The sequence below is a fragment of the Podarcis filfolensis genome (assembly GCF_964270895.1).
Source record: "Podarcis filfolensis genome assembly, chromosome: 15".
Lineage (NCBI taxonomy): Eukaryota > Metazoa > Chordata > Lepidosauria > Squamata > Lacertidae > Podarcis > Podarcis filfolensis.
The window spans coordinates 21,285,404-21,306,939 of record NC_139618.1 but is presented as its reverse complement, the minus strand read 5'-3'; the positions used below and the strand labels follow the sequence as shown (position 1 = coordinate 21,306,939).

Genomic DNA, 21,536 nt, shown 5'->3' with positions numbered 1-21,536 from the left:
GAGCCAGTGCAGCTGGTATAGCACCGGGTGAATGTGCTCCTGCGGTGAGGACTCCATGAAGAGTCTCGCCACGGCATTCTGCACCCGCTGGAGTTTCTGGGTCAGTTTCAAGGGCAGGCCCACGTAGAGTGAGTTACAATAATCAAGCCTGGAGGTGACTGTCCCATGGATCACAGTGGCAAAGTCAGGGTGAGAGAGATAAGGGACCAACTGCTTAGCTCAGCAGAGATGAAAAAATGCCGCCTTTGTTGTAGCTGTAACCTGCACCTCCATAGAAAGGGAGGCATCGAAGATTACGCCCAAACACTTGACAGTAGGCACTGGTGCTAATTGTGCCCCCGCAAAGGATGGGAGTTTATAAGATGATGAGGTTTATAAGATGCCGTGATGTCATCTTATGATGGAATTGGCAGAACTGCAAGTGTAGTTTTGAGAGGTCTACATGGTATGCCCCAAAGAGCAGAAATGGGACAAAGGCAGAGCAGGTGAAAGTTGGTGCCAGCAAAAATTTTCTCCATGAGCTGGGAAAAATGGCTTTGTGAGTCATAGGCCACCTCTGTATCCTGCACAGCACTGCAGGACCTGGCTTAAATCGGCCATGCTTTGGTTTCACAATACCTTCAGTAGGCTTTATTGGCTGGTGCAAAAGCAGGTATTGTGAGTTTTGTCTGTTTGGTTTTTTTTTTAAAGGAAAATAAAAAGGTAAGGCTGGGGGAGACTTAGGAAAGGTTATGCTCCCCACTCATTTCTTCCTCTTGCTGGTTCCATCCTCTTTCCTTTGTTTGTTTTTCTTCTCTCTCTCTTTCTTCTTTGTTTTTATAAATTTGCAAAAACAAAGCAGAACTAAAAAAAAACCTTTTGCATTTAAGCAGGGACACACATTTCAATAACATGCAAGAATGCAGAAATAAGCAGTACAATTAAATTACAATTAACCAATATAATGAAACAATTTAAAAGAATAAATATTAAAACCTCACACAATTAAAATTCAACAGTAGAATTAAATTACAATTAACCAGTCAAAATTAATACAATACAATTAAAATTACAGTGAAAGGGAGCTTAAGTTTTGCGTCATTTCGTTCACATTCTCTAGAAAAAATAATTATTATTGGTGGGCAGGGGGTTAAACATGTTTTGTTTTTTCTTTCTTTCTAAATATCAGGTTATTGTCCTTGAAGTCTTAGGCTTTCTCACTTAACAAAAGTTAGTACATCATTTTTTAAAAAAATGAAGTCGTCACAGAAGGTAAAGGTTAACTTAGTTCCTCCCTACATACACCCCCCACACACACTCCCCAGGGCTGTAGCCTCCTTCTTGTTGCCAAGTTCTTTTTATTGGGATTAAACATTGAGGAAAAACCTACCTCTGCACAAATGCTCTGAGCACACCGGAACATTCTCAGCCATGCCTGCAAAGCTCATGCGAGGCTGCTTTTCTCTGCTGAGCAATAAAGGGATTTGAGCACTCAGCTTCTGGTACTCTCTCTCTCTCTCTCTCTCTCTCTCACACACACACACACAGAAAAGCAGGCCACAACTTTCCTCCAGTTAGACATATTTTAAAAGGTCAGCTGCAACATACAGGCATAAACACTTGCTCTAGGGCAATAAATACCTGCTCTGGCAGGCAGCCGTTGAAACATAGCAATCACTAGCAGTTGTTTGGCTCGTGAATGCTCAAAGCAACCCATGTGCGTCATTACGATCACCTTTCCAACAAACCTGTAACGTAGGTCAGTATTGCAACCTCCCCAACACCATCATTATCAGCCCCTTATTGTGAGCCTGGAAGAAGGTTGCATCTGCGGTGAGATTTGAACCATAGGGAGCTGTCCTGCACCGAGTCATATGATTTGGTCTGCCTAGCTCAGCACTGCCCACTCCCTGGGCAGACAGACAGCTGCTCTGTATGCCCTCTCCACCACCAAGCTACAGCCCTGCTCTCATGCTCTCTGCCTATATGCTACACCAGGTCCACCCGTGTTTGCGCCTAAAAGAGTTTCAGTCTAGGGTTGCATATGAAACACCTGTCTAAAACAGGCAGTGGCAAATTGTTGTTTGAACCTGTGTGAAATCCAAGGGCTCGTGCATGCATGTGTGTGTCTGTTCAATCTACTATTGTGGGAACAGAGCACCTTTGCAGGTACCTTTTGACTTTATAGGTCAACACTGGAAAAGTTTTAAAAGTTTGCTGTGTGAAATTTAACCCATGTGAATCAACTGGCCTCTAAACTTCTGTTTGCTGTCCTCTGCTCGAAAAAGACCAGAACTGGCTGGCCAGCATGTCCCTGGTGGGACGGACGCAGGGGGCACTGTGGTCTAAACCGCCGAGCCTCTTGGGCTTGCTGATTGCAAGGTTGGCAGTTCGAATCTGCGTGATGGAGTGAGCTCCCGTTGCTCTGTCCCAGCTCCCACCAACCTAGCAGTTCGAAAGTATACCAGTGCGAGTAGATAAATAGGTACCACTGTGGCGGGAAGGTAAATGGTGCTTCCTTGTGTGCTGGCTTTCATAACAGTGTCCCATTGCACCAGAAGTGGTTTAGCCATACTGGCCACATGACCCAGAAAGCTGTCTGTGGACAAACGCTGTCCCCCTCAGCCTGAAAGCGGAGGTGAGCGCCTCACCCTATAATTGATTTTGACTGGACTTAACCATCCAGGAGTCCTTTACCTTTTTAACCTTTTACCATAGTAGCATGAGCTAGGAATTTGCTGAGTCAGATCTCCCCTCAATTGCAGACTCTTAGCTAGGTGGCTCTCCCAGGCTCAGAGCCCGTTCTCTCTCTTCCAGAAAACTGAAATTGATCAAAGGTGCCACCTTAAATGTGTGTTTTGGGGTTTTGGGGTTTTTTTTGGAAAGTTTGCTGAAATAAGTGTGAGAGATAAGTGCAAGTTCAACCTCCCTTTAACTAATTTCTGATTCTCTGACTTTTCAGTGTGAAGCCCTCAGGAAGGGTGCTCCACCCTACCACTGACATTAGCAGGACCCACTGTTTGGGGGGATTCCCAGAGATAGTGGGGTCTACAGCAGCCAGCCCATGGAACCAGTGTGATGCATATGTATCAGCTCCCCCTGCTGGTTGCAATACACAATGCAGCCTGCGTGAAAAATGTTGAAGCTGCAATCCTGTGCCTTATTACCACGGGGAGCAAATCCCAGTGGAGTTAATCGGACTTTCTTCTGAGTTGGATCAGGCTGCTGGGGTAATTTTATTCTCTCAAATATATAAGACCCTAGCCTGCTTCATAACTCCTGTCCTTTGAGATTGGCATGGCAGACACCCCCTACTGCAGGCATAGGCAAACTCCGGCCCTCCAGATGTTTGGGACTACAATTCCCATCACCCCTAGCTAACAGGACCAGTGGTCAGGGATGATTGGAATTGTTGTCCCAAACATCTGGAGGGCCCGAGTTTGCCTATGCCTGCCCTACTGGCTCCCACTGCGAACCTTTTAGATTGTATCTTACCACAACCCTTGAATTAGAACGGAGTGTGCGTCTGTGGCCATGTTCACAATGCACATTTCAGAGAGCCAGTGTGGTGTAGTGGTTAGAATGTTGGACTAGGACTTGGGAGGCCTGGGTTCAAATCCCAATTCCGATCCATGCCGTGGGTGCAGGAGTTTAGGATCCGGTCAATTGATCTAATGTTGTGGTGTCATGGTTATAATTCCGTGCTAAGACTTGGGAGACCAAAATAACCATGGAGAGGGGGAGAACCCATGTACAGCATCTTGAGCTCCTTGGTGGGGGAAGGATAGATTACCGTATTTTTCGTCCCATAGGACGCTCCGTCCCATCGGACGTACCTAGTTTTTTGGGGGGGGGGATTTTTTGGGGGGGAATTTTTTTTCCCTTTATTTCCCCCCCCAAAACCAGGTCGGGGAAACCGAACCAGGTCGAGGAACAGCGGGATGGCGGCGCTGCGCCTCCCTGCTGTCCCCCGAGCTTGTGGGGCTGGCCGATGTCTGCCCGGCGCGCAGGGCGCTCTGAAGCAGAGCGCCCCGTGCGCCGGATAGACATCCGCAGCGTGGGGAGCCCTGTGGGGAACTCCTGCAGGGCTCCCCATGCTGCGGATGTCTGCCTGGCGCGAGGGGCGCTCTGCTTCAGGGCGCCTCTCGCGCCGGGCGGCAGGCTGCTAACCGCAGCCTAGACAGCCCTGCGGGAACTCCCGCAGGGCTGCCTAGGCTGCGGATATCTTCCTGAAGCCTGGAGAGCGAGAGGGGTCAGTGCGCACCGACCCCTCTCGCTCTCCAAGCTTCAGCGAAAGCCTGCATTCGCCCCATAGGACGCACCCAGATTTCCCCTTCATTTTTGGAGGGGAAAAAGTGTGTCCTATAGGGCGAAAAATACGGTAAATGCAATAAATAAATAAAGTGTAGTTTCTTAAGGGTGCTGAGAGTTGTTAAGAGACCCCTCTTCTCCTCACAGATCTGCAATTCCCAGAGTGGTTTAACAACCAGTCCCTCTCCACAGGAAACTCTGGGAATTGTAGCTCTTTGAGGGGAAAAGAAGGCTAACCCCTCTCAGCACCCTTAACACACTATAGCTCCCATAATTCCTGGAGGGGAGCCATTCCTGTTTAAAATGGCACCATAGCACTTTAAATGCATGCTGTGTATGTCCTTCCTTGTTTCTCCTTTTCCTATCCACCCCCTGCTGACGTTTCAAGGCCTCCCAGTTTCTTCTCTGCAGCCAGCTTGGATTTCCTGTCCAGAGATTTTTCAGGGTGTTTTTTCTCTCTCTCAAAAACAAACAGCTGGAGCCTATGAAACAGTTATTCCCCTGTGAAATCTGCCTCGCCCACCCACCCTCTTCCCAGTGCCATCCTGTCCCAGCTCCCTGTGTTTGCAGTAGGGTTAATGTTTACCACCCCGCCTCCGCATCTTTGGAGAGCTGCTCCTTTTTCTTCAGGGGTGGAGCTGGGCATCCGGAGATAGGAGACAACATCTTCCTTATCGGTATCTAATAGGTTTTCTCATCATCCAGGAACCAGAGATAAGGGGGTCCTCCTTTAAATCAGCACAGGGGAGACACAGGCATTGACTCTAATGCAGCCAGCCTGCAGCTGGGGACCAAATTATAAACCAGGTGTTGCCATGTAGGTGTTGCATGCGGCCAGCATCATAGCTTAAAAGGCAGATGCTCCATCTCTCCCTCTCCAGCCACTGTACGTACATACAGCATTTTGCACACCAGTGATTTGTGTCTTTGGTGGGCATAACTGCTGCCTCTGTGTGTGGACCAATACACAGGGTTAAGCACCTTTTTAATACATGGGCCACTTTGTACCATCAGTCCTTATGGAATCCAACAGTGTGGGGAGGGTGCAGAGATACCACAAGTTGGGAAAAGGCTTTATTCCTCACTTCCAAATTCTCTGCCCTAAATTGCCCTCTCCTTAAGCTTCCTTCCTTCCTTCCTTCCTTTTATATCCCACCTTTCCAAGAAGGAGCTCAAAGTGGCACACCCAGTTCTCTGCCTCCCTATTTTATCCTCAGAATAACCCTGTGAGGTAGGCTAGGCTGAGGCACAGAGACTGGCTCAAGGCCACCCAGCGGACTTCATGACTGAGTGAGGACTAGAACCCCAGCTTCCCAGATTTTAGTCTAACGCAGACCACTATGCTTAGATTAAGCTCTTGCCTTCTCAAATTTGTGCAGTGCTGAATGTGCATGAGTGACATGTGAGTTTGGAAGTGTAGTCCATGTTCCCCAGCCCAAAGGCCCATTGATTTCTCCAGAAGTAGAAGGTCTTCGTTTGTGCTCTCTGATTTATGGGATTCCTTTCCCTTCATTCGAGCAAATGAGAATAGAAGCCCACTACATATGGCTGAAATTGTGCAAGATTCTGCATGTTTGTTGTATGTTTTTTGGGGGGGAGGGGGGCTTCCCCTCTTTTATTTTTAGGAAGGGGGCATAATATTAATTATTATTATTATTATTATTATTATTATTATTATTATTATTATTTATACTCCTCAGCCACTCTGGGCGGCTTCCAGCAGAATATTAAAATACAATGATTCATCAAATATTAAAAGCTTCCCTAAACAGGGCTGCCTTCAGATGTCTTCTAAAAGTCAGATAATTGTTTATTTCCTTGACATCTGATGGGAGGGCATTCCACAGGGTGGGCACTGCTACTGAGAAGGCCCTTTGCCTGGTTCCCTGTAACCTCATTTCTCACAATGAGGGGACCGCCAGAAGGCCCTCGGCGCTGGACCTCAGTGCCCAGGCAAAATGATGGGGGTGGAGACACACCTTCAGGTATCCTGGGCCGAGGCCGTTTAGGGCTTTAAAGGTCAGCACCAACACTTTGAATTGTGCTCGGAAACATACTGGGAGCCAGTGTAGGTCTTTCAGGACCACTCCCAGTCACCAGTCTAGCTGCTGCATTCTGGATTAGTTGTAGTTTCCAGGTCACCTTCAAAGGTAGCCCCACGTAGAGTGCATTGCAGTAGTCCAAGCTGGAGATAACCAGAGCATGCACCACTTAAGCCTTGTTTGGTGGATAAAACATTTGCAAATCAAACCTGAAATAAACATTCCCTTTAACAAACTTTTTTTCATGATAACACTAATATTCATTGGTATGAATCCTGGCTTTATTTAGCTGTTAGCCTGGTAAACAAGGCTGAAACAAGCTTCTCATGCTAAGCAAGATTCAGCTGAATGTTGGCAGAAGAAAATTGGAACATGAGCTTCAGAATACATTTTTAAAAGCAAAGTATAATTTATCAACGGGAGTATAATGTTCTTCCTGCTTTCTGAAGGAGAATGGACAATGCCACTATTGAGTTAGTTCAACCAATGGTGATACTGGATGATGATGAATCTACATCTCCAGGATTAACAGCAACACCCATAAATGCAAAAACCAACTAACACCACATTATGGCCATTTAATTGTAGTGTTGCACTTTTTATTGCTTAAAACTTGCTGGTCACCTCCCTGGAATCTATTGAATGTAAGGTGGTGTTAGAAATGTTCTAAATTAAATAAGTAAATAAATTCGAGTTTGCATTTAACGTTTTGTTTCATTTTGGTTTTTTTAAAATGTTCCCATTTCTTAAGTTCTGTTTATCATTTGCAGCTCATGTCAAGAGACGTATTCACCCAACCTGCCTTGAACAGTTCAATTTTGGAGATTATTATGGTCACACCTGCACCATGCATTTAAAGCACGCGGCTTCCTGCAAAGGATCCTGAGAACTGTACTTGGTTAAGGGTGCTGGGGATCGTGGCTTTATGAGGGGCAAATTTGTGACAGACTAATGTTGCCCATTCATTCAATCATCTGTGAACATATTGTGGAATATCTAGATTCCTCTATATTCGGAGCATGTAACAGAACTTGGATAAGGGAGGCCATCTTGTATCCTGCTCTTGCGTCGTCTTGTAACCCCCAAACAGATCTTGCCACCCACTTTCTTTTCTGGCCATGCACCTAACTGCACTGCCCAGTCTCTTTCATTATATCCACTTTTCTCGTTTCAAACTTTGCAAAGTGAAGCAGCTTATCCCTTACTTTTGAGTTCCACATAATGTGTGTTTATGCACCCATATTAGGAGCATAATACCCACACTTGTTGGTAATCATCTGTTCAATGAATTATTTTCTCTTGTTAGGTTGCAGCAAAGGGGGTCTTATACAGTCTAGGGCAGGGATTCCCAGACTTGAGTCTCCAGCTGTTGGATTACAACACCCATCATCATCCCTAGATAGCAAGACCAGTGGTCAGGGACGATAAGGATTGTAGTCCGAAAACAGCTGGAGACCCAAGTTTAGGAAACACCGGTCTTAAGAACCAGTATTTTCTGACCCTATACCCAGGTCCATTTACCTACCTAAACAGCATCTACATATATTTGTGTATCTTCCTGTGCAGCACTCATGTTACAGTAATTCTCATGCCACAGTGTAACACCCCAGCTTTCAGAACGTGCCTTATATATCCTGTTTTGGATTCTTTCATTACATTTTGGCCACATTCACACCATCCATTTAAAGCAGTGGCATGACACTTTAAACAGTCATAGCTTCCCCCCTTCCCCGAATTCTGGGAGGTGCCGCTTGCTAAGGATGCTAAAAGTTGTTAGGCAACCCCTATTCTGCTTGTAGAGCTACTGTTCCCAGGGTTCCCTGTGAACAATAAGTTATTGTAAACCACTCTGGGAATTGCAACTCTGGGAAGGAAATAGGGGCCTCCTAACAACTCTCAGCACCATTAACGAACTACAGCTCCCATAATTCTTTGGGCGAAGTCATGACCGTTTAAATTGGTATCATAGTGCTGCTAACATATAGGCTGAATGTGGTCGAAGTCTAGTTTGCTGTTAGTGAAAACTGAGACTATGTAATGTGGAAAGTGAAGAGGACTGGAAACCACACAGTCTCCAGAAATTATTGATTCAAATAAAACCTGGGGTGGGGGGTTGGCAGAACTTCAACTTCTTTTTCTTGCACACAGTAAAAGTTGCAGATTAAAAACAAAACCTTTGCTGTTGAATATTTCTGCGAAGAGAGCAGAATGAGGCAAGAGGGTCACCGAGTGACAAAACAGAGCAGTCTGGCTTTCTTGGGGCTGATTTCATCATCTCTGCTTCTGCAGATTGGCCTCTCTGCCTTCTTCCCCCCCCCCCACCACAGCCCCAGCCCCAGCCCCAACACAAACGCTGTCCAGCCACTTTTGCAGTACAGGAAACATCTGCTGGAAGGGAGGACTGAGGCTGGGTTACTTCAGGGCATTGGCCCACAGAACAACCCTGAAACTTAAAGCGCGTGCAAGTCATTTCGATATCTTTTCCCCACCCGCTGCTCCCACAAGAAAAGTTAACGAGAGAGCAGAGCTGCCTTTTGGGAGAGAAGAGCCTGAACGAGGAGTGTCCGGGGCAGGCCCTGGACGGGGTTCAGAAACTGCTGTTTTGTGCACGCCTTCTGGGAGGGAAAAGGCTGAAACCAGCTCTCGCTGCTCCAGAGATGCCAGCAGACTCTTGAGAATCAGTAGAAGTTTGGAACCTGGAACTGGACGCCTTAGGTGATGTGGAAATCATTGCTGCTGTGCCAGAGCCCAAGACGATTTGGACAGTGCCTACGTGCTGAGATGCAAATCCTGCCAAGAGTCCTGCAGACTGGGTGCCTGCGTGTGTGACATTGCTGTGGTCTGCTGCGAGCAACATTGTTGGGATTTCTCCAGCTGACGGCACCACTGCAAAGCCACTGGGCAACAGGAAGGCAAGGCAGTACGTCAGAGAATAAACTTTTTCTGAATGAACTTGTTTCTCCCAAAGCATCCTGCTGGAAGATTGATTATTCTTTTCTCTTTCCCTCCCCCTTTCCCTCCGACATGTGAGGTGGGAGTGGATAGTATTATGCACTTTTAAAGCAAGCATCTACTATTATTAATAATTTTGCTGAGTCCCGAAGGGAAAGTTTTGTTTTGTTCCTGAAATCCATGTACCCCTAAAGACTGAGAGCGAAAGGTGGCAAATGACATCATGGATTCTCTGTCGGAATGTGGAGCAGTTTGGAGTCTTCTTCTGGACCTAGAGGACAAGAGGCTTCTATGGTACCTGGAGCGCCTGCATGAATTCTCCGAAGATTATGGCAGCTCTGGATGGGAAGAGATTCCAGCTGTGAGTGTCGTCTTGCCAAAGCCATGCCTCCCTCTCACATGGATGTTCTTGTGCTAACTTCCCTCTGCTCACTTAGGTTTTGCTGGCATGCAGAATCTGCCTTTACCAAATTTATTTCCCCTTTTCAATTCCACATGTTTTAATGTGTATTTTGTATTGCCTTGTGTGTCGCCTAGAGGCATCGTTGCATGCAGTGATTGATGAATGCAATGAATAAATTTTAGAACTGCTTATCCTAATCCATCAAAAACATAGGGAAGGTTTGGAATCCAGTAGTAACAGCCTTTATCATCCCCTTATGCGCCTCAGTCAAGTCACACTGAAAATGAAATCCCGGTTCCTTTAGCTTTCTCTGGGTTTTTGCAAAACTTTGGGTCTAGATTCCTCCATCTAGTTTACTTAGCCTTCATCTAAAGTTAGCGTCAACTAAAAACCCATTCTTGGCCTTTTGATAATCGTTTACCAAGCGACAACTTCAGGACATTTGTAGTTGTCTAGCGTATATTACTATTGAAGCATAATGCGTGTGCACATGAAAACACACACGCGCACACACACATACACACACACATATATGGAACACAGTTGTTATGCATTCAGTCTTTCCAAAATGAGATACAGCAATTAAATCCTTAAGGGCTTGACAGTTTGAGGAGGAGGGGAGGCTCCTTCTGTGTGATTATGTGGCTGTTTTTATCTGAGCTGAGACCTCAGAAGTTTTTGTAATGCGTGAGAAGGTGTGTAGCCAGCTGGAATTCCTGTTCCTACAGGATTCCTACTTTATCAAAAATAAGAGAGATGCAGCAGGAATAATTCAAGTTCTAGCTGGGTTCAGGATGCATTGCTGCTTAGGACTACAGCATCACAACAAAGTTGCAGTATCCTCACTACCTTGAAACTTGCAAATTGGGTTCCGTACTGACACACGGGAGCCGTATCTCTTGTACATTCTTCCCAACAAAAGAACAGCTAGGATGCAAAAACAATTACAGATTGATTTCGAACTCCCAGCAGCAGCCCAGTTTTGAGCAAATGAGCTTTTTTAAAAAACAAAAACAAAAACCAGTCATCGTCCTGTAACCATTCATGGCTGCTTCTTGGGTCTGTTAATCCATTCACAATCGTGCGTTTCCTCCTGGCTGAACCAGAACTGGTCTGGGCTACCCCTAGCCATAACAATGGTTTCTTCATTGGATTGATAGCGAGGATACATCTGGTCCCACCAAGACTCAAGCTGTTAGATTTCAGCGCTAGTTACACCAGCCTGAGTTGCCACCAATGTTGTGGAAGTCCCTTCAAGTTTTCACTTTTTGAGCATGTTTTTGTATATACTATATACAGCCGTACCTTGGTTGTTGAATGGAATCCATTCCGGAAGTCTGTTTGACTTCCAAAAACGTTTGACAATCAGGGCATGGCTTCTGATTGGCTGCAGGAGCTTCCTGCATGCAATTGGAAGCAACGTTGGATGTTCAGCTTCCAAAGAACGTCCGCAAACTGGAACACTCACTTCCGGGTTTGCGGCGTTCAGGAGCCAAAACGGACGAGTACCAAGGCATTCTGGATCCAAGGTACGACTGTACGTGGGTTGCCAAATAGCTTCCATTTCCCCAGAACATTCCAGATTAAGCTATCCATTTGCCATGATTCTAGTGTGACTACTTATTTATTTGATGGGAAATCCTATCCCATAATGTCTCCTTGCTCCATAACGTAAGACTCCATCAATTCAAAAATTGCCTCCTGAGGATGCGATAAATGGGAACGTCCCGCCACATTTCCCATTATTTTATCCCTTATTTTATTATCCCTCCTTAACATGAAGTTTTATAGAACACCTATTATGACTCTTGGTTCAAAATAAAACCTGTGGCCACAACTGTATCAGTTTATCATATGAATGCTGTCCAGTATTCCACCTACAGATCTGATTAAATAAATCGCCTTGATAATATAAAGTAAGCCTAGGGCAAGACTATTATCTCCCCCACACCTTCTGCTGGCCTGTCCTCCTTTCTTGCCGCTTTGGTCCATGCCAAAACAAATTTTGAACCCTTGATAAAACAACATAAGGTTGTCCTGATTAAATGTCAAAAAACAGTACCTTCATTTTTAATTGTTGCTTGAAAAATGTGGATCCCTTTGATTAAAATGTTTGGGAGGCTTTTGATACAGACTATGTCCTACCCTCTCCTATGGTGTTGGGACTCTGCTGTGATCTAGACAGAATGGAAAATCCCCATTTTCTTCTTCTACTCCTACAAGTTGTCACTCTCTCCCATATCTCCTATTGTTCTCCGCCATTATAAGCTCTCTCCCAGCTAGCTTTCTTCTTCCCTCCTTCCTTTCTGCAGTGTTTTGTAGTGGGATAATATCTGCCTTCCCCACCCACTGCCTTCCCCAACGCTTAGTTAGAGATGTTAACGTATCCTTATATAGTGTACCCTTCTTGCCGCTTTCCCTCTGATCTTCTTTACCTCCCTTTCTTTCTAATGAACTCTCTGCCATTCGCAGGTGCTGAGCCCAACCTACAAGCAGCGGAACGAAGACTTCAGGAAACTCTTCAAGCAGCTCCCCGACTCAGAGCGCCTCATAGTTGGTGAGTTCCCCCTCAAGTATTTCCGCCCGTTGGTGAGAGCAGAGGTTTCGGTTGTGTTATAAATGTCAGCCTTTCTAAGTCGGGATGCAGAAAGTTTCATCCTTGGCAAAGGTTAAGTATCTCCTAAAGAAAGAGAGGCCAGACCCTGGGTACCTGCTTCCCTTGTAGTAGAAGTTAAGATTTTTGGGGACACCATTGAACTTGGTACTCGTTTTCCTACCTGTCTGACTAATTGTAGTCCTTGGAATATATCTGGCATCAGTTTCATGGTGGTTCGGGGGCAGATGCTATGGAAGCCAACAGGTATTGAAGAAAGTAGCTATTCAAAATTTAAAATTTGTCCTTTGCGCTCTTTTCACTATACTTTGGGTAGCTTTCTGTTGAACAAGTTATCTGTGCCTACAGAGATGTTAGGAAGGGCAATTATTAGCAACTGTAAGAAACAGTCTATCTTAAATCGCTTAAAAACCTTGTAGTATCGTTTTTCTTATCTAGATTTCAGTTGAGTTGGTTATCAAACATTTGGTGGTTACTCCTGCAACAGAGGTGAAAACAAAACCTAGTATAATTTTTCCTATATGTTTGAATTTTCTATATGGCAAACTGTTTTTCAATAATTGAAGATGGGAACTATCATAATGGAGAAGTGTGTTTGTGTCAGAAGGCTTTCTATGTGCAGATCCTCTTCGTCGACACATAATAAATAATATAATACCTCAGATCTTTTAATTTTGAGGCAGATATAATAACTAACAGCAAATAGTAGTGAAAATTAAGTACTTCTTGTATCCATGGATTGATATTTTCTCTTGTGGGGCCATTTTTCTTTTCAACTTGTTTTATTCCTTGTCATGGACCTACAAAGTGTCTCTCCCTAACAAGGGACAATCTTGATACATTACTGGAAATACAGAAGAGTTTGTGAAATTTCCAAAAAATCATGCTAGATGTACCCACTTCCCTTTTTAAAGAATTATTGCAGAATTGCTGTGCATCCTGACAGGGCAATAAATTAATAAGGAACCCAGGGGCATTCAGAGTAGATGGTGTCTGATAATGAATAAGTGCTCCTTATATTTAATTATTTTGATTGACATTTCACCAAAAATATCCAGGCTTGAAAGTGATAATGGACAGGGAGATAAACCTGTTTGCAGAAGTACTGGAGATCAAAAGAAAGTGGGTTGAAAAGTGATCAGAACTGGAAACTGAATTAAATGAATTTAATGTGAGAGTAAAAGAAGAGAAATCAGCTAAGATGAAAGTGGCCTAAATAATCTTGGTTATGTAAGGAGAATTCTGCTTACAAAATGTTTTAATTTGTGGATTTGAATGTGACTCGCATATGACTGATTATTGCTGTCATCACCCGATTGTTCATAAAGACAGATGCAATAGTAAATATATTGCAACATTTTAAGGACTTGAATCACTGGTCTCCTCACTCGAAGAAGAAGCTTACGTCCTGGGTAATGGGAAAGAAACAATAGAAATTAAGTAGATAACTTCATAGTTGGTAACTATTAGACAGATTGTATGTGGGGACGCATGCCTTAATAGAGGGTTATCTTTTGTTCCTACTCTGAAAGGTGATCCAGAACAAACAAGAGTAGATCTTTATCAATTTATTAGTATTCTTAGGACCCAAACCCGATGGAAAAGCCCCCTTTCCTTGTTCTTCTCTGATAAGTCTCCCATATCTCCTGTCATTTCCCACCACCATAAGTGCTCTCCAAACTAGCTTTCCTTTTCCATTCTTTCCTGTTTACACATTTAGCAACTGTGTGAATAACTTTTAAAAAGGAAATAGCAGTCATGGAAGCGTAATTTGAATCAAGAGCCTGGTGTGAGGATTGGGGGGGGGGGCTTTAATCCATTGTCCCATTGGGGCTAATCCAAGTGATGATTATTACATTTATATACACCTTTTCTCCATGGAACTCAAGGTAGCACAGATGGTTCTCTCCCCTCCCCATTTTCGCCTCACAACAATCCTGTGAGGTAGGCCAGTGACTGGCCCAAGGTCACCCAGTGAGCTTCATGACCAAATGGGGATTTGAACCCTGCTCTCCCAGCATCTCTAACTTTGCTGGCTCTCATGCTGGACTGAGGCACCTGCTCGTTGCTTTGGAAGAAAAGTTTCCAGTCACACTAATAATGTCTTGCCCAGTTTGGCCTTTAGGTCGAACACACTATATTTTGAAAGCATAGAAGAAGACTTTGATCCTTGAGCCAACCCTTTGAGGACGAGGTCATCTTTTGTTCCACTAGGTCAGGACCTGTTTATCCTGCCTTCCAACTATTTCAAGAATTAGTTTTCACAGCTCTTGAGGAAATGGAACAGAACCCTCCCCAGGGTAGGGAACAACAATATGGTTTTGAAAGGGATATCTTACATTAGGACAAGGGTCAGCAACCTTTTTCAGCCGTGGGCCGGTCCACCGTCCCTCAGACCATGTGGTGGGCCGGACTATATTTTGAAAATAAAAATGAACGAATTCCTATGCCCCACAAATAACCCAGAGATGCATTTTAAATAAAAGCACACTTTCTACTCATATAAAAACACCAGGCAGGCCCCACAAATAACCCAGAGATGCATTTTAAATAAAAGGACGCATTCTAGTCATGCAAAAAAACGCTGATTCCTGGACTGTCCATGGGCTGGATTGAGAAGGCGGTTGGGCCGCATCCGGCCCATGGGCCTTAGGTTGCCTACCCCTGCATTAGGATCTATCTAGGAGGCTGGTTAGGGTTGGATTAGTATAAGTATGGATAGTAGTAATTGCAAGGTAGAACAACCAAGTGCATTTTTGCTGCCTCCGTTGGACACCAAACAAGATGAATTGAACAGAAATTAGAGCTTTTCTTTGAGAAAGGATAACAGTGGGATAGGTAGTAGTGAATACCAGGTTTTGAATAACATCTTTCCCCAGGAACTTCTATTTTCTGAGTTGCCTCGTACAAGAACGTTCTACCCTCACCAGGAAGAGCCATTGTTTCAGTCAATAACTTCACATTAGAGCCATTCATCTTGATGTGTGGGCCTTTTGATTTAAGTCATTACATCACAAGCAAAGAGTATTTATAGGCTTCTGGAGACTTCATTGAGAAGTTACAGTTGGTTAATTAAATTGAAGGAAATGCTGTATTAAAGTCTATTGGCATTGGAGTATTCTACACAAGTATTTTACAAAGGAATACACCGTGTGTGTGTGAGAGAGAGACAGAGAGAGAGAGAGAGAGAATTGCACTTCTTTATAACCCTTGCTGAAATACTTTTGACCAAGTATTACTTTAATCAACTAACACACAAATACACACATTCTCTCTCTATTTTCTTTTGGTAGGTGAGCAATGTCAACATGGGATTTTGCACCCCCCTTAGATGGCAGAATTTAAGCATACATGTGCATCATTCACATTTTATTAGGATCAGCCACCACAAGCTCTCATGAAGATTTAACATGCCAGGGGAACAGAATGCATACTCTCTAACCAGTGAATGAAAACTATGAATTCACATCCCGTAATTCCCACAATAGTTACATACGAATAAATCAAAATTTCATTTCTGCATGAGCTTGTTATGCAGTGACAACATATTTCAGGGCATGTTTGCAATATTGGGTGATGGCGGGGGGACAATTCTATTTATTTCTGGACAATTCTAAACATGTTGATCTCACATTTGAAAGTATATTTCTAATGAAGGAAGGTTAATTTCCTGTTTTAATGAAGAAAAAGTGATGCAGACTAACACCCATCTTTGCATAAAAGCTCAATGGAATCATGGAGTCATAGAACTATAGAGCTGGAAGGGACCCCAGTGGCCATCTAGTCCAGCCCCCTGCAATGCAGGAATTAGAACTAAAGACTCCCAGACAGCTCGGACAGGCAGCCAGACAATTCAAAAGGCACAAGCTCCCTTTGTTCTCTGTCTTCTACCAATCGCTTGTAAACGTCCCTGTTTACTTGCCCTGTTCACACTCCTGACCGTGATAAGAATACACTGCTTCTGTTATGACAGTTTCCCATCCCATTCTCAAAGGCACTCCTTTTGGCGCTTGCTTAAAACATTTTTGTTTTGACAAGCCTACCCAGAAGTACAGAACGTTTGCGGGTGTTTTGATTTTAGTTATTATTTGAATGTCTTAAATAACTGCGCATAACTGTCTTTGCTGATAGTTTTATTCTTTTTATAAACTTGCTTTGAGGTTGTTTCTACAATATATAAATTTAACGGGGAAAATATATAAAAATAATGTATAAAAATAATTTATCATACCGGCAGTTTTTATGTAATGCTTACAGCTCATATTTTAATTCTAAGGCAGAGATGCAAAGTCAGCAATTTGTTCATCACGATCAATTTGGAAAGTACTGTATAGTAAGAACAGAACAAGAGAAGTTTTTTTTTTAAAAAAAAATTCTCTACCTCATTTTGAGCATTTTTTCTTGGGGTGTGCTGTTTTCTTTTATCTGTTGCTGGCTTCATTACTCAGGAGGCCTGCACCTCATTCCTGATATCTTTTAGGGTCATCCATAAAGTACATCCCATATCAAGAGGAATAAGGTAGAGGAGCAAAATAATGAAAGAGGAGGTACAGTGGTACCTTGGTTCCAGAACGGCTTAGTTGTTGAACAAATTGGCTGCAAACCTGGAAGTAAGTGTTCTGGTTTGTGAACGTTTTTAGTAAGCCAAATGTCCGACGTGGCTTTTCGCAGCTTCCAACTGAGTTCAGGAAGCTCCTGCAGCTGATCGGAAGCCGCGCCTTGGTTTTCTAATGGTTCCAGGAGTCGAAAGGACTCCCGGAACAGATTAAGTTCGACAACCAAGGTACCACTGTATAGACCATCAAGAGGAGGGTGCAAAGTGTGGCTGGGTAACATTTTTGAAAGGCAATGTGCTTCATCTCTCTCTCCCCCCCCCCATTAAGCAGCTTCCCCAGACATACAGTGGTACCTCGGGTTACAGATGCTTCAGGTTACAGACTCCACTAACCCAGAAATAGTACCTTGGGTTAAGAACTTTGCTTCAGGATGAGAACAGAAATGGCGCGGCGGCAGCGGGAGGCCCCATTAGCTAAAGTAGTACCTCAGGTTAAAAATAATTTCAGGTTAAGAACGGACCTCCAGAATGAATTAAGTTCTTAACCCGAGGAAGCACTGTACTCATTTTTCACTTTATTCTGACAAATCTCCCAGGCGCCTTTCCTTTCAGTGGCTTCCCTTCACTATTTATCACATTTATTAGTCGCCTCATAAGCAGGAGGATCCTCTGGGCAGCAAACAGTTGAAACAATTTAAAAACACAAGTCCAATAAAAGCGGATGAGTTTTCATGTTGCCATTATTTAGACTGTAGCCTTGCTGGCTGTGCTGTGCTTATTTTATACCGCGTGTGACTCCCAGCTGTCTTTAGATTCCTAAGAAATATGCATTGTTTCTGTTGGTGATGGCAATACCCTCTTACCTCTCTGCAGATTACTCCTGTGCACTTCAAAGAGACATTCTCCTGCAGGGCCGACTCTACCTCTCTGAAAACTGGATATGCTTCTATAGCAACATTTTCCGCTGGGAAACACTGGTGAGTGCCTTCCTTAGCCCCTCTACCAACGGGCTCATTTCAGGACCGTTCTGAAAATGCTGCACTCGGTCGGTTTGCTAACACTTTCCTTCGTCTCCTTTTTTTTTTTTGCACAGTTGACTGTCCGTTTGAAGGACATCTGCTCTATGACCAAGGAAAAAACTGCACGGCTCATTCCTAACGCTATCCAAGTTTGCACTGACACTGAAAAGGTGCGTGCCAGAATCCTGGGTTCTTGATGCATCCGAAGAACTGAGTGCAGAGGGCTCTGCTGGGAAACAGGGAACCTGCTCTGAACTCTTGAGTTGAGACAGACAGAGTAGGCCCCAGGAATTGACTGACATGGCGCAGAACTCCTCGGGGTGCATTTGGCAGCTACAAAAAGAAAATTTACTAGTAAAATGAGCATAACGGTAGCCTGGTGGATCACGTCAATGGCCATCTAGTCCAGCATCCTGTTCTCACACAGTGACTAGCTAGATGCCAGTGGAAAACCCTCCAGCACAGCAGTTCTCAACCTGTGGTCCCCAGATGTTGTTGGACTACAACTCCCATCATCCCTGAGCTCTGGCCTTGTTAGCTAGGGGTGATGGGAGTTGTAGTTCAACAACATCTGGGGACCACAGGTTGAGAAAGGCTGCTCCAGCAGGAACCAAGCACAAGGGCACCTTCGCCTCCTGCAGCTTCCAGCAACTGGTATTCAGAAGCATAACCACCTCCAGCCATGGAGGCAGAGCCCAGCTGCCATGGGTAGTAGCCATCAATATCTATTCTCCACCTCCATGAATCCAAGTGTGTTAAAGATGGGTCAGTTCTCAGTTTGGAATGAGACAGTAAATTTTAAGGATGCTTCCATGTGAGGCCTTATGTCACAAATGGGTCATTCAGACCCAGTTGTCCTGTATATACATTTGGCACATTCACTTTCTCTCATTCCTGGTTTCTCAGTTCAGACTGGCATTTTTGAGACGATGACAAAGTGTGGGTGCTACGAAAAGCATGTGTTCTTAACAGGGCTTTGCAGAGCCAGGCAGAGGCCCGGGCAGGTAGATAATGTGCCCCCCTTTTTTTTACCCTGGGTCTTTGCGCCTCCGCATTCCCCCCAGTGCATCCCCTGCGATTGTGAATATGCTGACTGAGGCCCCCTTTAGAATCGGAGGCCCAGGCCAAGTTACCCATATGGCCCCCCTCTGTCTGGGCCTGGTTCTTAAGTGGCACCAATTCTGCAGTAAGCTCCCATCTGGAAGAGAGTTGAAAGTGGTTTGAGAGGCATTTTGCATCTCTTGATATGCTTTCCGCCAGGGTATTTATATTTGTCTTGTTGTTCCTTGAACCAAGCAAGTTTTTGCAGAGTTTTGAGACAATGCAAACCACTGCAGGATGTGTTTACTGTAGGTAAATTTGGGGTGTATTATATACAATGAGCAGTGATCCTTCACTCAGTTTTAAAAAAACCATCTAGGCTCATTTGCCCCTATGAAGCCCTTAGCAAGTTCCCCTTGGAACCAATTCTTGGTCCTTGAAATGATGACTGAGAGTGTAGTCCTACAACCATATATCTGGGAATAAGTCCCATTGAATTCAGTGGGCTATATGTCTGAATAGACATGTATAAGAATGCGCCTATGCCTTTGCTCATTCTCCATCACTTGTTCCTCTCTTACTGTTCACATTTCAATTGTAGATTCATCGGGTAGAGGCTTGTTTCTCTTGCTGATAAAAACTCTCTAAAGTTTCACTTATGGCGCTGAATACCTTAATCATAATTTAATGATGTGTGCTGAGGGTGGTGTATCACAGGCTGTCGGTTTGGCAGAAACAGTTAAATGCAGAGGTCAACAGGTGAAAAGAACACTTGGACCAGCTCTGTGACATGCATACTGTTCCCTGGACCACCCTAGCTGTGGAAAAATAAATTCAAGGCTATGAAACGGATAGTATAACAAAGGGGTGTTATGTAAGTAGCTTACTGAGTCTAAGTTGCATAAGTAATGCATTTGCTCGTTTTGCCTTACTACCACCAAGCTTCTCAGTTCTCATATAATTTGCTTGGAAAATAGCAAGTTCTCTGCTTCACTTTGCCAAATCTCTGTTCTCCAACAGCACTTTTTCACTTCCTTCGGCGCCCGAGACAGGACATACATGATGATGTTCAGGCTCTGGCAGAATGCCCTTCTTGAAAAGGTAAATGGAGATGTGGGGACGATCCTCACATAGATATGAATCTGTTTATTTACATGAAAAGTACAAACTCTTCCCTTTTGCAATACTTTATCAAGGAAGCTAACAATCAGTAAAAATTACACACTATAACGGAAAAGCAATTAGAACAGTATAGGTAAAAAGGACACTATAACCACACATCAGCATTCTGAACGTGAGGTACCACAGCAGAAAAGGCCCTGATACTTTGAGTTTACAATTTTTGAATGCTCCAAATACTGTGTCTTAGCGATGCTTACAGCACTTTTATAAAGTTCACCCGTCTTGCCAGGTGTGATGTATGAGAGGCGGTAAGTTGATTAAGAGAACCCATTGATGATAATTGAACTGGGTACATCCTTGCTCATGGCTCTTTGGCTTTTTAAAAATAAAAAGGCTACACTGCACCACCTCTTTAATTAAACTTTTCCCATCTGAGCTTTGCATTGTCCTGGACCATGAGCTTTGTCAAGCCTCACCAGAAGTTCATCTTGTTCAGGAAGAATGCACCGGGTTTTTATTTTTTAACAAATGGTTTCTTGTTATCACCCTCTTTACACAATCTCTCCTTTCCTAGCCTCATGGTTTAAAAACCGCAAGCTTCTTTCTGAATTCCAGCACTGGTTAGAAATTTTAAGGCCCTGTTTTGATGATGTGATTATGACATGTCTGCCTGCGCACATCCCAACAGCTGTTTGGCTTGGCTTTCAAGGACGTCTTTCTCTTTTCCATCTCCCTTTTTTAGGGCCACCAGTGCATTTGACCCTTTCACATATTAACTTTTGAGAATCCAGCTCTTTGTGTACAAGGCTTCCATTGTTTCCATCTACAAGCCTCAAGGGAAATATATATACATGTATATATGCATAGATAGCTACCAGAGACTGTAGCCTGCTTCAGATCACTTTTTCTTTAAAGTATTGTTGGTGACGTGTAGTTGGTTTGTTTTTTTAAAATAAACTCAAATCATGATGTTATTGACAATGGCTCTCTATTCTATGTTTGTCAACATGGGAATTATCTGCACTGTGGCTTCCAAACCAAGGCATCGGTTGCAAGAGCCTTGCATGATTTTCACATGTGATGACACATACAGTTTTTTGTTGGTGCATTTACTACAGATCTTGTGGTGAAGAAAATAGGTAGATGTCATAATTAGGTTTGGAGCCATAAGCAAGCGTAGTTCGCCTGCTTGGGTTTTGTCACCTTCCTTTGGAGGGGTCCCAATCCACAGTGTTTCTCTCCACAGCCCCTGTGTCCAAAGGAGCTCTGGCACTTTGTGCATCAGTGTTATGGTAGTGAACTAGGGCTGACGAGCGATGATGAAGACTACGTGCCTCCTGACGATGATTTCAACACGATGGGGTACGTTGAGCTAAAGTGTGCGGAGACGTGTCAAACAAACCTTAGCGCACAAGGGTCAGAAGCTGGATCTGCCTCAGGCACTCACGTGGGCTGGGAATGCTGGATCAGGCCAGGGTGGGAAATATGCTTCATTTCC

General features: G+C 44.1%; 1 protein-coding gene across 12 annotated transcripts in view; it reads left to right on the top strand.

The window, feature by feature from the left end:
- GRAMD1B (GRAM domain containing 1B) overlaps positions 1-21,536 on the top strand; it is a 208,201-nt gene that overhangs the window by 163,840 nt on the left and 22,825 nt on the right. For all 12 annotated transcript variants that reach the window (XM_083588461.1, XM_083588462.1, XM_083588457.1 and 9 more), the window contains 5 exons: positions 12,160-12,244; positions 17,730-17,833; positions 17,950-18,045; positions 19,937-20,017; positions 21,285-21,400. In XM_083588461.1, coding sequence (XP_083444587.1) covers positions 12,160-12,244; positions 17,730-17,833; positions 17,950-18,045; positions 19,937-20,017; positions 21,285-21,400 — 482 coding nt within the window. The remainder of the gene's footprint in view (positions 1-12,159; positions 12,245-17,729; positions 17,834-17,949; positions 18,046-19,936; positions 20,018-21,284; positions 21,401-21,536) is intronic.